The 16,866-nt window shown below is 36.3% G+C and overlaps 1 protein-coding gene across 1 annotated transcript; it reads right to left on the reverse strand.

Annotated features, from left to right (window-relative positions):
- Positions 1 to 7,044: 7,044 nt before the first annotated feature.
- On the reverse strand, positions 7,045 to 7,793 carry LOC117570838 (uncharacterized). The gene has a single exon (XM_034252719.2). It carries the CDS (start codon positions 7,554 to 7,556, stop codon positions 7,179 to 7,181), a length of 378 nt encoding a protein of 125 aa, XP_034108610.1. The 5' UTR covers positions 7,557 to 7,793; the 3' UTR covers positions 7,045 to 7,178.
- Between the last annotated feature and the right edge of the window lie 9,073 nt (positions 7,794 to 16,866).

The raw sequence follows: 16,866 nt of genomic DNA on the forward strand, positions 1-16,866 counted from the left end.
AAGGGAGAGAACTCGGCTCGCAATTGTAACGATTGTGCCGGAGTAATTCATAAAAATCTCTTGAGCAAATGTTTGCGACATGAATAATGCCCACAACCAGAAACCGAAACAGAACCAGTAACCAAATCCTGCCTGCCATTTCATATCCCTTTTCCTATACCCGCTACCCATAGGATAGAAGGGTATTATAAATTTGGGGGGGGGGGGGCAAGAAATTTATGTAACAGGCAGAAGAAGGCATTTCTAACCTCATAAGATATATGTAATATAATATGTTATATTCTTGATCAGCCGAGACGACATAATGTCTATAGTATGTCGTCTCGGCTGATCAAGAATATAACATATTATATTACATATATCCGTATATCAATATACGTTAAATTGCCTTTTGTATATTTTTTAGTCATTTTGCGGTATATTAATGAGGTATATTTTGTTCTCTGTGGTATATTTTGAATGTAATACTGCATCAATATACCAAATATGACATACATTATATTTGAAGTATTTTTTCGGCATTTTTCCACTCTATGGTATATTTTGAATGTGTGACTGCATCAATATATCAAATATAGACTTTGGAATATTTTCAGTATTTTTGTGGTGTATTAATTTGGTATATTTTGCTCTCTATAGCATATTTTGAACGTTGTTCTGTAAAGATATACCAAATATGACACTCAGTACATATTATAGTATTTTTGCAGTATATTAATTTTTGGTATGTTTTGCGTTATGTGGTAGATTTTGCATTTAATTCTTTATTAATATACCTTAAATGGCCTTGGGTATATTTTTAGAATTTTTTTCGAAATATTTATTCGGTATATTATGTACTCATATTTTAAAAGTAGTATATACCAAATATTGCCTTTTGTATATTTTATAATTTTTGTGGTATATTAATTCAGTATATTTTAAAATAAATACCACACTGTTTTAGTTTCACTATGAATTGAGTAGCGGGTATCTCACAGTCGATCCCACTCGACTGTTGCTTTTTTACTTTTTGTTTTTAGTGTCTCGGATGCTTTCATAATTTATAATGCTTTAAAGCTGAACCACAAAAAGCGTTTTTGTGCATCTCAAAATGAAGAGGAAGAAAAAGAAGACGCTGGAATCCCAGAGCGTTGCGTGATTGAATTGTTGCCTGATTGACAGTTGACAGTTGAAATTGATTTGGCTGGCAACGTGCGGTGTGATGTTGATATTGGCGGTGGTTGGTGGTTGCTTAGCTGCTTGCTTGCTTGCTTGGTTGATACAATTCCAAGCTGGGCCACGTTTATTAATCCCCAGAGTGCAGGCGTGCATAAGTATCGGGCAAATGGATTAGACATTTTTATGTGTGATAGACAGAGAGAGAGAGAGAGAGAGTGGAAGAGAGAGAGAGAGAGAGAGAGAGAGAGAGAGAGAGCGAGAGCAAAAGCAAAAGCAACAGCAAAAGCATTTTCAATGCAGCTATACAAATATCCAACTATTTAATTAAGCTTTCCATTCACCTCTCTCTCGACTCTGTCGACTGTCGACTGCTGACTCCTGGCATATGTCACCACTACACAACCCTTACCCTTTCCCCCTTCAGCGTCTCTCTTTCGCTTTTTGCTCTTTGGCCTAGTGATTGTCCGATTTGTGTGACAGTTAATGAACGTCTGGCACTCTTTGTTGTGCGCTAATCAAAAGGATCAAATATGCGGGGGGGCGGGAGGCGTGTGGAATAGTTTGTCATGTGATGTCCTTTAAAATTGTTGCTTCCCTCCCCACATGTGAAGGGTGTGATGCAGTGCTGCAATGAATGATGGATGAGTTGACATAATTAAAAGAATTATACGAAATCTTTAATCTGATAAAGGAGATTGAGCAATTCTAGTTGAACAATCGATCAACTTTAATAAGAGAACTCTGAGTCGATGCGTTTTGGACGAACTCAAGCGAATGATTTGCTCTGCAAAAATATGCACAAACATTTTGTCTTGGCTAAAGCAGAAGCATTTGTGAAAGCAAATGCACTTGAATGTGTTTTGATACTCGCTACATTTAGGGTAGAAGGGTATTATAACTTTGTGACTTCAGCAAATTGTTTGTAATTTGTATTTGTATTGTGTATGAACATTTCATATGATATATATTTTTTTTAAAATTTCGAATGCAATAGAATATTGATATAACAGATGTATGTAGACTTTGGTTTTTTTTTTAATTTTTTTTGTATGTTAATTTGGTATATATTTTAGAATAATGGTTTACTTTTATTGAACATGGGTACCGAGTAGAATATCGATATACCAGATATAGACTGCGGTATATTTTAGTATTTTTTGTATATTAATTTGAAAATGGGTAGCGGGTAGAATATCAATATACCAGATATAGTCTTGGATTTATTTTGGTATTTTGTTGGTATATTAATTTGGTACATTTGTTAGTATAATATCGTAATGATTTGTTTTTATTGAAAATGACTAGCGGGTAGAATAGCAATATAACAGATACAGTTTTCGGTGTATTTTGGTATTTGTTGGTATTTTATTTTGGTATATTTTTAGCGTAATATGGAACTAGTTTGCTTTTATTGAAAATATAAAATATCAATATCCTAGATATATTATTCGGTATATTTTAGTATTTTTTGGTATTCGGTATATATATTTGAGAATAATATATACTGGTTTTCTTTTACTGAAAATCGGTAGCGAGTAGAATATGGATATACCAATACAGTCTTCGGTATATTTTTGGTATATTAATTTGGTATATTTTTTAGAGTATAACCGTATGCTTTTATTAAAAATGGTTATCGGGTATAATATTGATATACCAAATATGGTAGTCGGTATATTTTAGTATTTTTGGTATACTAATTTGGTATATTTTGTAGAATAATACCGTACAGGTTTGCTGTTATTAAGAATCTGTAGCGGATAGAATGTCGATATACAAGATATATTCATTGGTATGTATATTATAATATACTTTAGTATATCTTTAGTATAATACCGCACTAGTTTGCTGTTATTAAGAGTGGCTAGCGGGTACTTCGTACTCGAGCACACTCGACTGTAGTTTTCGTACTTGTTTTCTCTTGTGTGTGTGTGTGCGTATGTGTGTAAATTATTCGCCAGGATATTTCGTCAGCTTTCACAAAACAGGCAGATCAATCAGAGACAGGCAAATCACTGCGAGTGTATGTTATGTATGTGTATGACGACAAAAAGGTTAACCGGCTCCTCAATTTGCCAGCACACAATGCTTGAGCTATGAGCATAGAAATACCCCCACCCAAAAAAAAAAAAAAAAAAACAACATGAAGAAGAGAGACCCCAATGGAGAGAGTATTGATTGCTTTGACAAATCTGAGGAGCCAGTAATTTCATTACAAAACCGTAGCACAAGATTACCACAAAAGCATTTTCCAACCGAGACTGAGAGAAAAATGAAACTGCTCAATTCCCCAATGTGAAAGTAATAGACCATGCCAACAACAACAACAACGACAACAACTGGAATTCAGCCCCAAAAACAGAACAGAACTGAAGTAGCTGCTGTTGCTGTCTGGTTTTTAAGATGCTGTGTGTATGGAAAATTAAATTCAATTGTGTGACAAGTTAATCCTATTTCTCATCTCCCAACTTTTATTTAAGCTTCATTCTTTATGCATTACATGCGAGCAAGAGACGCAACTCTCCAAGTCGTGCAGCCAGTCAATCAATCAGTCAACCAGTCAGTCAAGCAGTCAAGCAGTCGAGCAGTCAGTCAGACAGACAGACAGACAGACAGATAGACAGTCATATAGTCAGGCAATGCTGCTTCTGCTGCTGGGCTGTCAGAAATGTTTGATATGTTGCTGGGCTGTCAGGCCGAGTGAAAAGTGAAAGCGTAAGCCAAAGCCGTAGCCGAAGGGTTGTCTTTCCTGGCTCTAGCAACACTTCATTAAATGCATAAAGCAATAAAATGTGCCCCCCCCCCCCCCCACAGCATGTTGCATGCATCCCACAAACCAATCAGACCCCCAACCAACCAAACTCTCCATATCAGAAAAAAATTAAACCCACCGCGTTGTCTGACAGCTCGACATTGTCTGCTAATGGCAGACTGGATTCCACTGCTGTGTTAACTCCTCATCACTCCTTTTCATTGAAGCCTTAAAGCTGCACTCCATATGTACTATTTCACTTGGGGCAATCGATAATAATTACATTAGTTTTTCTTTTGTGTCCCTACCCTTCCCAAAAAGACTATTATTTCCATTTCCAATTACGCAGCTGCGAAGCTCTATAAGTCAAGCAGCTCGACCTCCCAATCGTGTCAAGGATTTATTATATTCGCATTCTCTTTGACTTAATTGATGACTGATGAAATTTACAAAAGCATCAAATGTGCCAGCAGAGTGTGAGTTAAAGTCTAAAGGCATTTGCAATTCCTAAGATAGGGTTGCTCATACACAGCTGCAAAGCGGATTTCAGACAGTCTTAAGTTGAAGTGGAGTTCAGGACTTAAGAGGACGAAATCTCTTAATATATAGGAAAAAGAATCTGAGAATAATTTTTAGTAATATTCCAATTTTATATTAAATAAAGATAAAAATATGATTTTAGAATCGAAATTTGTTTAATAATGATTTATAGAGTTCAAGTACAAAATATAATAAAAAATAACAGAAAAATATAAGAAAAATTCTAAGTAATTTTCAACTAAACTAAAATACCAATTATTTTGAATAAAATTAGTATTGAATACTAAACTTAATATAATAAGACAATCTGTTTTATTTTGCACTGTATGGCATATGGCATATATATCATTTGGTATTTTTAAGTATATTTACAGTATATTGATTTGGTGTACTTTAAATTTAATACAATATTTGGCACTCTATGGTATATTTTGAATGCAATGGTATAGATATACCACATATTACATTTGCTATGTTTTAGTATTTTTAGTATCGTAATTTATAATAATATTTTATATTATATTATTATATTTTACGATCTACTTAGAATGAAATGGTAGACCCATATACCAAATATAGTATTTGGTATATTTTAGTATTTTTGTAGTATATTTTAATACGAATATCGGCCTTATTCTCTCTATCTCAAAGTCGAGCATACTTGACTGCAGCTTTCTTACTTATTTTACTATTATATATATGTATAACTAAGAATGCATTAATATTTGTAGAGTTCAGACAGACTAGAAAAATATTATTCAATTTTAATTTGATGACTAATATTGTACACAGATTCAAGATTTATCATCTCGAATATAATTTCATAACTAATGTACATCAATTTTGTTCAACTCAATAAAATTGAAAGGAAAAATGACAGACTTTAAGAGGCGCTGACAGACTTTAAGTGAAGAGATTGCGAGTGCGAGAGAAACATACTCATCAAGTTCACTTGTTGACCAAGTAGAGCAGACATTAAAGAAGTTAATGTCACGTTTTATGCTCTTCACTTTGCAGACTCTTCTCCCCCCCTCACACTCTTTCTCCATCTCTCTCGTCATTCTTGCGACTTTCGAGTCAATTGAAGTTACCTTTTGTTGTTGCTCAATTACGGTCTATCCCCAAAAAATAGAAAAGGAATATATATGTATAATGTCAATGCTTTTGGCACGCCCTCCGATTCTCTGGTCTATATGGGTAAACAATTACAATACAAGTCCAAAGAGAGAGAGAGAGAGAGACAGAGAGAGAGAAAGCGCTTCATGCTTGTTTACTGAGCTGCTATTTTCTGTTTTTTCTATTTTTTGACCGTCTGATGTCAGTCTCTTCACTCAGCGAGTCAACTCAGCAACGTCATTGTTGTGAACCCTAATGTCCTAGAGTCCTGTCTGCAGATGTCTGTCTGTCTCGGTGTGGGTTTATATTAGACAGTTGGTTGGTGGTGACGATAGATTTCCGGCTGCGATGCGTATTATAATAGAGTAGCCGAGCCGAGATGTATCTTTATTACGGTAATTGCTCATTGAACAGGAAATTATTGTATGCGTACGTGGCAGTGTGTGTTGGTGTGTGTGTGTGTGTTATGGCGCCCCCAAAATTGATGTGAGAGTATCAACACAACAATCATCATCATCAGCTAGCCAGAAATAAACAATACACCAGCTAGGGAAGGCGTTTCAGGATGCACACGACTAATAATAATAATAATAAAAATAACAAGTAAGCTACAGTTGAGTGTGCTCGACTGTGAGATACCCGCTTCCCTTTGTGAATAAAAGCTAGACAGTAAGGTATTAGTTTTAAAATATACCAAATTTATATACCGCAAAAATACTAAAAATATAGCATCGGTCATTTGTAATGAAAGCAGAATAGTGTTGTATTGAATTAAAAATATACCAAATTAATATACCACAAAAATACTAAATGTATACCAAAGGCTACCTCTTGATATATTAATATAGTACTTCGTTTGAAATATACCATAGTGTAAAAATACAAGTATACTAAAATAAAATATTCGAAATTAATATACCACAAAAATATTATTTATATACCAAAGGCTACTTCTTAGTATATTTACCTAGTACTACATTTGAAATATACCTTAGAGTAAAGTACACATATACTAAAAATATACCAAATGCAAAATATACTATATAGTGCAAAATATACCAGATTGTCAACCTAAGTAGGCGAATTTTCCCATACTAAAGTATTTCTTAAATAACTTTTATAATTTTTCTAATCAGGAATCTTGAAGACTATTGTTATAGTTATAGTTATAGTTAGCTTCAAAATGACTCTTGTTACTCGATTTATTATCGATTTACAGGGCGGAAGTGGGCGCGGCGAAAAATTTAAACAAACTTAATCTGCGTAGAAGTGCTGTTAAAAAAAGAGTATATCTATATCTCTGGTAGTCTCTGAGATCTAGGTGTTCATATAAACGGACAGATAGACAGACGGAAAGACGGATCAAAAGTCGGATATGCCTCCTTATGCCTTGGTAGAGGGTATAAAAACACGCAATATGATGATGTGGAGCGAGAGAGTGATATAAAAAGAGTTAAATAAAGATAGAGAGTGAGTTAAGATATAGGCTATATTCGACGGTAACATCCACATAACAAATGCCAGTTTTTAGTATCGTTTCTGCTTGTCGCTCGTCGCCCCACAAATCGACATCACGACGTCGCTTGAGATGGCCACAAATACATTTGCTTCAGATGAGCACATCGTCTGCCTGCACAAGAAGCCTCAACTCGGCGTTCACAGTCAATGGATGTGGATGTTGCTGCTCTTGTCTCATCTCATCGCCACCGCCATCCTGATCGGTGGAACGTGGCGGTGTCCGCAAGCTCCAAACATGAACACCGTCGCCGTCACCCATATCGAAGTGGACACGTTGACGCTGTAAGATGATGCGTAAATTCTGCACGAATCGTGCCACATCCAAGGGATTCTCAAGCTGTAGTCGAGCTGCCACCAGCGGCGGTATGAAACGATCATAGTCATGATGTGGTCTCTCCTCATTTCGCACCCTCTGCAGATCCGGATGCGGATGCATGATGCGTGGCTGACGCACTCGTGCTGGATTCATTTCTTCCAAATTTCGTCGGTTAATTTGGCTATTGGACTTTGAAATTGATTTTGTATCGTTTAGTGATTTGTTTTCGGTTTTTGGTTTGGTTTTTTTTTTCTGTAGTTTTAATCGGAATTTTGGTAGAAGAGAGGTAAAACTAAAAGCTCCAAAAAAGAAGAAAATAAGTAAAATATGGGAAATTCCCGTTGTACAAAATATACACTTGAATTTGGAACTTGTCAGCCGAGCTTACTAAGCAGCATACTATACTAGATAAACAAGGTATTGAAACGTCGCAGGTCACTCAGGTTGCTAACGAGAGTGCTTTAATTGGTGCAGATTAAGCACTCGATATTTTTATCTTTAATATAACGAGTAGCGAGTGTTGTTTTTAATATTCAGTGGTGTACGCCTTAACATTGTTTTTCATATTTGTTCTGTGCCATTGCTTTCATTGACGAGTGAGAATTTGCATTTTTAATAAGTAACGAGTAAGGAGCCTTTTGGCAACTCGTTAGTATATTTTTAATTTAAGAAGTAGCGAATAGTTTCTTTAAATTTCACGGATAAAAAGCTGGCTTAAGAAGAATTTTAAGCACTCGTTCTAGATATTTTGAATGTTAAGAATAGCGAGTAGTGTATTTAAAATTATTCAACTCGTTCAATCTATTTGTAATGTGACGAGTAACGAGTAACGAGTGTCTAACATTTACTGGTTATATAATCACACCTAAAACTCTTCGCAATCCTATCTTACTTATGTTCTTAACACTATTCACAACCAACGTTTTTGCTTAGCCATGCAGTTTTGGCGAGTAAGAATACGCAACGAGTTAAGAGACATGGCTGGTAACTTTGCATATTTTGTTGCTTTCACAAAGCATTCAATAAAAAATTGTGCTCAACTGTGGGAATTGTTTGTCGTTTTCTGGTATGGTGGTAATGTAACGAGTAACGAGTGGCGTCCTTAACATTTACTGGTAATATAATCACACCTAAAACTCTTCGCGATCCTATCTAACTTATGTTCTTAACACTATTCACAACGTTTTTGCTTAGCCATGCAGTTTTGGCGAGTAAGAATATGCAACGAGTAAAGAGACATGGCTGGTAACTTGTTACTTTGTATATTTTGTTGCTTTTCGCAAAGTATTCAGTAAAAAATTGTGCTTGACTGTGGGACTTGGTTGTCCTTTTCTGGTATGGTGGTAATATAACGAGTAACGAGTGGCGTCTTTAACATTCACCTTAAACACTTCGCAATCCTATCTAATTTGTGCTTACAGTTTAACTGTATGACTTGGTTGTCCTTTTCTGGTATGGTGGTAATGTAACGAGTAACGAGTGGCGTCTTTAACATTTACTGGTAATATAATAACACCTAAAACTCTTCACAATCCTATCTAATTCATGTTTTTAACACTATTCATAACGTGTTTGCTTAGCCATGCAGTTTCGGCGAGTAAGAATATGCAACGAGTAAAGAGACATGGCTGGTAACTTGTTACTTTGCATATTTTGTTGCTTTTCACTAAGCTTTCAATGCAAGAATTAAAATTCAAATCGTTCCCATTTAAATCCTTCTAATCCCAAATGATTTATGTGCTTAACACTGTTCTCAACTTGCTCGCTACACTTTCACTTGAGTTCCACTAATACTTGTGTAGTTGTAGACAACATTCTGCACATATGAGTACTTACTGTAGCTGACATATTTACGACTTGGTTGTCCTTTTCTGGTATGCTGTTGGAACTGTTGACTTGGTCCTTAATCAAAATGCACACACACTTGATGCATATTTAATTAAACTTTCACCTTTTTCGTAGTAAAGAAATGATTTCTTTTTTGTGTTGCTGTTATTGTTGTTGTTGTTGTTGCTGGGCGAGAAGCCAGTCAAGAGCACTTTGTGTCTAAAATAGAACGTCGAGAAGAACACAGAGGTGTAAAAAAGGGGGCGGGGGTCGGGGGAGGATGTTGAATTAGGGGATGCTTTTGGTATGTCTTACCTGTGTTTTGCTTTGCAAGCTTAAAAGCGACACGACATGGCTTTAATTAAATCAGTTTTAATTAATGCAAAATGCGAATTTCAAAAGATGTTCCTGCAGCCCTGGGCTCCAGGGGGCGAGGGGAGTAAGGGCGTGGCGTTAACGGTAAAGTGCCCCAACGTTTTGTTGTCGCATAATTACAACTCAATTGTAATCCAATTTTGGGCCGGGCAAATAAATCGGATTTCGTATTTCGTTTGTGACATGCCACGCCCCGTCGCACGCGTCCGCCCTGCGGCCACAACACACAGTAGGGGAGCGGAGGAGGAGGAGGTGGAGAAGGGGAAGCGACTGCGACTGGTGTCTGTGTCAACTTTTTTGGTGTCAAATAAATAAACTTTTGACAGTCGGCAGACAGAAAGGCGGGAGGCTTTTGCTTCTACTTCTGCTTCTGCAATTGAACCTGTGCCGGAAATGTAAATTAGTTTGTCACAAGACTTAAGGACATTCAGGGCTTTAAGAGAAAGCGCCACGAATCGTTCTCTCGTCCAGTGTTTGGCATTTTGTTTTGGCCAAAACTGCAAATTAGTTGCACATGTTTCGTCCCGCAACTCCAAAACAAGACGTGTTTGCACTAATTTGGCCAAAATCAACAGCTGTGTGTACATGTGCTACTCCTTCCCCTTCTCCCTTCTGCCTTCTGCCTGCTCCATCCTCTTTTCCTACACTCATGTGTGTGTGTGTGTGAGGAAAAGTCATCATAACTTTCTTATCAAAAACTTATTTGAGGCAGCGAGTGCGGCAGAGATACCCAAAAAAGAGGCGCACACAGAAAAAAAAAGCCAAGAAACATGTGTGCAAAGTCAAGTAAATAATGTCACGACTATAAAATTCCCTGTAAAAGTAATAGAACAAAAATGAATAGAGAACTTTTATTATAAACATTAAAAAATGAAGTTTATTAATGAAGTTTATTAAGGTTTAAAGCAGCTTAGGTATTATAACCTATTAAAATTAAAATAATTGCAATATTAAACTAAGGTATATCTTGTAATTTTAAAGCATTCGATTTTTAATCTTCTTACAAAAAGGTAAATATAGCAAATATGGCAAAACTCTTCAAAAAATAATATAAAAAGTGTTATTAAATTGTTATTTCATAAAAAAAGGATATTTTAATTTATATGTACCCTGTTGTTTTAAAGCATTCGATTTTAAAGCAACTTACTACCAAGAAAGTAAAGCTAAACTTGCTAAAACATAAAAAAAAATAATATAAATACTGTTACTAAAATGTTATTTTTATAAAAAAAATTAAATTTTAATTTATATATAGCCTGTAATTTTAGAGCATTCGATTTTTAAGCTATTTACAATAAAGTAACTTAAGCAAATCTTGCTAAACCGGCAAGAATATTATATAAATACTTTTATTAAAATGTCTTTTTATAAAAAAGATTAATAATTTTTAATTTATATATACCCTGTAAAATTAAAGCATTGAATTTTTAAGCAACTTATAACAAAGGAATATAAATACTGTTATTCAAATGTTATTTCATAAAACAAAATTAGAGTTTAGATTAGAAATTTCTTAAGTTAAGCTTAGTGTAGTTGTAAACTTAAATATAGTAACATTTTGTTTATCAAATATACAATTTTGTTATATATTATTATATAGTTATAGTTTCTAAATTCAATTTAGTTCAAATGTTATGTAAGAAAAGCTGAATTTTTAAACATATTTTTAAGGAAGTTTTTTTTTAATGGAAGGAATAACTACCTTATTACAATAATTTGATATTTTATAGGGTATCCAAAGCTAAGCAAGATTCAAACACGAGCGAAGGAAAAAAAAATGGCTCGAAAACTTGTTATAATTACACTGGCTTGACAGCCAGCTGCTTGTGCTCAGTGGGGTGGCCACCATAAGAGTACTAAACTAAGTTAGCAGCTCCCTTCTCAATCCAAAACTATCCTCCTCTCTTCTGTTCTGCTCGGAACTCAACTCAACAGACTGACTGACTGACTAACTGGGATAACATGCATGAACAGTAACATATGTTGGACTTTTGGGCATGAAAGTTTTCCGAGTTTTTGGCGCGTTCTGTTCTGTTATGTTCTGTTCTGCTCACGATCCCATTTTCATCCATGGCCAAAACATTTGCAGGAGGCTTCCTTAACCACCTTACATGGTTATCATGTGTGTGTGTGTGTTTTTGCAAACGTGTGCGTTCTGCGGTTGAATAAACGCACACTTTAGGCGCACTATGCAACAGCTGTGACACACACACACACACACACACACATCTCTCTCCCTCCTTCTATCTTCTTGCAACACTAGAAATTTCCCCCTCTAGTTGCTGCGACTAACAAAGTTTTCGAGCCTAGCATAACCAAGTGCGAATTAAAGGCAAAGAACTGAAGAGCTGAACTTAACTTGGCAAATGGGATTACATTTCAATATCACAACACAACAGACTGTGTTGCTATCGTAATACTAAAGCGAACACTCCAATTTAATTAGAATGTTTGTGTTATGAATACTTGACTCATTTACTTCAACAAAAAAATTGCACAAAAAAGTCAAAGAAACTAATTTCATGCCATTTGGATTACAGTTTTATTTAGCATTCCAATTATTATTAAAGTCCATTAATATATGAATGTTATATGGTAGTAGTATAATATTATATAATATATAAATGAACAAAAAACGTAATATATCAACCAATTTGAGATATTATAACTGTGCTGCCAAAAAACTTGGAAAACTTCTTTGTGTAATCTAATTTTGAAGAAAATTTAAAATAAAATCTACTATTAAAGGGAAAAATTATACATTGCAAAGAAAATATTTAATACAAATTTAGTATAATAGGGTAAAAATATATATTTGAAATTTGGTAATAAAGTGCAAAAATATACATATATTTTAAATCTATTTATATCCGCTTCCCATAGAAGACATTTCCGACCCCATAAAGTATATATATTCTTGATCAGTCTCTCCGCCTGTCTGTCTGTCTGTCTGTCTGTCTGTCCGTCCATATGAACACCTAGATCTCAGAGACTATAAGAGATAGAGCTTTAATTCTTTTTCGACACTACTTGTTATGTTTCTACCCAGATCAAGTTTGTTTCAAATGTTCACCACGCCCACTTCCGCCTTCGAAACTTGGTAAAAATCGAATAACAAGCGTTATTTAATAGCTAGAGTCGCGAATTTTAGTACATACGATAATGATTATAGTTTGATTCCTTATTGTGAAAGTTATTTAAGAAATACTCTTGTATGAGAAAATTCGCCTACTTTCTAAGCGTCTTAGTTGCGTTGGCTGACAATCTGGTTATTTTGCACTCTATAGTATTTTAAATGTAGTACTATATCAATATACCAAATACAGCCATTGGTATACTTTAGTATTTTTCGGTATATTTTAAGATAGATAGGTAACGGCTATCTTAAAAGCGAGCACACTCGACTGTAGTTTTCTTACATGTTTTAAATAATTAATTATTCAAATGTAGTATTAAAGTGTAAAAGAATATATTTCAAAGCAAATTTCAATAAAAAAATGTATTAAAGCGTAGATGTATACTTTTTTTTAACTATTTATATTGAGTATTTAAAGTAAAATGATTAGCTTACAGTATGACCCAAAAAAAACTGATGTATTTGAAATATTTAGTAATGAAATTTTCATTATTTCCCATTTCCTTTGTGCTAATGATATATTACACTATATTATATCATGTTTAAGCGTAATCGAATTGAAAACTTTAAGTAATCAGCAGCTTAGCCAAATGATGCCCGAGGCAAAAGAACAGCAAAGTTATAAAAGGCAACAAAAAGTTGCTTCAAAAGGCCGAAAAGTAAATGGAAACTGTTGCCCCATGTGTATGTGTGGGTGTGTGTGTGGGTGTGTATGAGTGAGTGTGTGAACTTAATATCGAAATAAAAAGCCGTCAATATTTGACAACGAGAAAAAAAAGAAGCAGAGTTAACAATGCCAGCTCGAGGGAGGCTCAAAAACAAAAACAAAAAAAAAAAAAACACAACAAAATATTTGACATAGGGAAAAAGCACAAAATTCGAGGGAAAAAAAACTTGCCAACTTTTTGGCATGGCTAGAGGGGAAGGGTGCGGGCGGTAGTGCTACAAAATATATGCCTAAAAATGGGCTGCTCCAAAATAAATATGGCAAACAGAATGGGGACACACTCTAGAGGAAGTGGATGGCAAAACTGGGAAAGGAAAGTCAAAGGAAAGCTTGGCGTAGGAGCAAGAGAGAGGGAGGAGTATGTGTGTGTGGGAGGAGGGGAGGAGGAAAGGGGATGTCTGAGCCAATGACTGAGCTATGTGATTGCATATGCGGCACACGTATTTGCGCTATAATTATTTCGTACGTGCGTACGGCGTTCAACTTTTCGGTACGTCCGGAAAAAACAGACGTAGATGCAGACGACGACGACGTCGACCGACGAAGACAATGTCTGATGTGACACGCGAATGTAGCCGTGTCCTCCGCCACTTCCTGAAGATGGCTTCGTCTTCAGCTTCAGCGGTTAAAGCTTCTTCGGTGCGGTCTTAAGCCGTAAATTGACTTTGTGTTTTGACAAACTAAGCTAAAAGTTTGGGAAGAGAGTGAAGAGAAGAGACGGAAAGACAGGTGAAAAGAAAAAGGGAGGAAGAGAGAGACAGAGACAGTCAGATAGCGAAAGAGAGAGACAGACAGAGAGAGAGAGAGAGAGAGAGAGAAAGAGGCAGAGGCGGAGACAGAAAGAAAGAGGCAGAGAGAGAAATAGACAGAGAGGGAGAAAGAGGCAGAGAGAGTAAAATAGGCAAAACAAGAAAGAGGAATAGATAGAGAGAGAAAAATAAGCAAAGAGATAGAGAGAGAGAACGATAGACAGAGACAGAGGCAAAGAGAGAGATAGAAATTGGCAGAGAATGGGAGAGCGAGTGCAATAAAGAGAGAGAAAGAGTGTGAGAGTGTGTGAGAGAGAGAAAGAGGCAGATAAAGAAAAATAGAGCGCCATATAGAGAGAAAGAGAGAGAGAGAGAGAGAGAGAAAAAGAGACAGACTGATAGGCAGGGAGACAGATAGAAAGATAGATAAGATATAGATAGACAGATAGATAGATACATAGATAGAAAGGGACAGAGAGACAGACAGAAAGATAGATAGAGAAAAAGAGAGACGGACAGACAGCCACATAGAGAGAGTGGGAGAGAGCGAGCAAACGCAGACTCTGACAGCTTACAGACATTGCGGCAGCTGCGACCAGTCGACAACACGTTCAAAAGACCGACGACGAGCGCTGCCACCTGCAAAGAAGCAGAAAGAAAAAGAATGATGCCGCTTTAGCTTTGGCAGCTTATGGGCACACAGACAATGTGACAAGAGATTTGCCAGCAAACAGCTGCGACCGACCAAGCTTTGTTTTTCTTTTCTGCGTTGTCTGCATGCCAAAACGTATGTGTGGCAAATTGGTAAGTGGCATGTGGCAAGTGAAACTGAGCAGAGCGCAATTGTGAACACTGCCAGGGGCAAGTTCAATGAGCGCTATGTATGCAAATGCGTTTGTGATTGCCACTAACTCAATTCCAGGGCGGCTAAATGCTCAGGGATGGGAAGTCGTGAGAAAGAGAGTGAATGAGAAGGAAAGGTAATAAAGAAAGGAAGAAGCTCGCTTTAAGAGAGGAAATAAAAAGTAGGAACGAGAAAGAAAAGAAGAAAGAAAGTTGAAGCTATTGAGAGAGAGAAAGAAAAAGAGAGAGTGAGTGAAAAGGACAGTCAATAAAGAAAAGGAAAGAAAGGAAGAAGACTCTATAAAAGAGGAAATGAAAAGTAGAAATGAAAAAAAATAGAAAGGAGCAATAGAGACATTGAGAGAGACAGTGAGAGAGAGAGAGAGAGAGAGAGCGAAGGAAAGGTAAAGAAGAAAGGAAGAGCGCTTTATAAAAAGTGAAATTAAAAGTAGGCACGAGAAATAAATTAAGAATGAAAGAGAAAGAGCTAGAAACAAAAAAGGAAAGAAAAGTGAGAGTAGAATACAATAAGAAGTCGATACAGAACTAATAAGTTCACAAAGTAAGGAACGGATGAAAAGAATGAAAATAGAAAACTATAAAAAGGGAAATTTTATATAGGGAAAAAGTTAAACAAAATGTGGAAAATATTCGTCACAGAATTAACAAAGTCTCCACCAAACTCGCTGTCAAATTGAGCTATTCTAGAACGCGAATTTTCTCTAGTGGAAGCTTTGACCGATCAATCATAATTGGCTTTAAAAATGAGTGTTGCATGTTGCATGTCAACTCGTTGAGAAGCGCATAGAAAGGTGACGCAGAGAGAGAGAGAGAGAGAGAGAGAAAGAGATGCGATGAGTAATAATAATAATTATGAGCTGCGGGTGCTGATAGGCAGCTGATTATGAGTCACACCTCATTAAGAGTAACAACACCAGCCACAGCAGCAACAACAACAGCAACAACAACAGCTTAATCAAGCTCATCAACAAAGCTGCCACACAGTGAGGCAGCGACACCAAAGCGACGCTCCACATGCAACTTAATTCACATAAAAGTCACATAAAGTAAATAAGTTTGATTATGCGACATCGTGTGGAAAGTTGTGGGTGGAGAGGGGAAGGGAGCGTCATGTGTGGGTGGCAACAAAAACTGACTGTGTGGCAGTTGTCGGCGTTGTAGTAATTAACATTCACAATGAAAATGAAAATGAAAACGAGCAAGTGCAGCGGTCGGATCGGGGTTTGAATCCCTGCCCTGCCTCCCCCTGTCCCCCTCTCCCTGCTTGTATTTGGGTAAAAGTTTTTAATAACCCGCAACAACAAACATGTCCGAGGACAACGAAGGACAACAACAACAGCAACAGCAACAACAACCGCCAACAGCCACAATAATGACACACACAAAACTTTGACAATGTAGTCGTGCGTGCCACCGTGCCACACGCCTCCTGCCCCTGCCCCTCCCCCTTCCACTCGAACTGTGCCTCCCTGCCCAGCTGGAGCCGCTGCACCACAGTCGCCGCACATCCCTGAAGCTTGAACGGAAAAGGATTTCAGCCACAATGAAAACAGCTATGAAAACCACAAAATGTGTTGCCTGCTGCTGTTGCTGCTGTTTATACCCGGTAGTTGAAGCTTAAAAGAGTGTGATGATGTAGTGAGAAGCAGAAGAAGAAGAAGGAAATTTAGGTTTATCATTATCATTATCATTATCATTATCATTATCATTATCATTATCATTATCATTATCATTATCATTATCATTATCATTATCATTATCATTATCATTATCATTATCATTATC

This window comes from Drosophila albomicans, chromosome X (assembly GCF_009650485.2).
Source record: "Drosophila albomicans strain 15112-1751.03 chromosome X, ASM965048v2, whole genome shotgun sequence".
Taxonomy (NCBI): domain Eukaryota; kingdom Metazoa; phylum Arthropoda; class Insecta; order Diptera; family Drosophilidae; genus Drosophila; species Drosophila albomicans.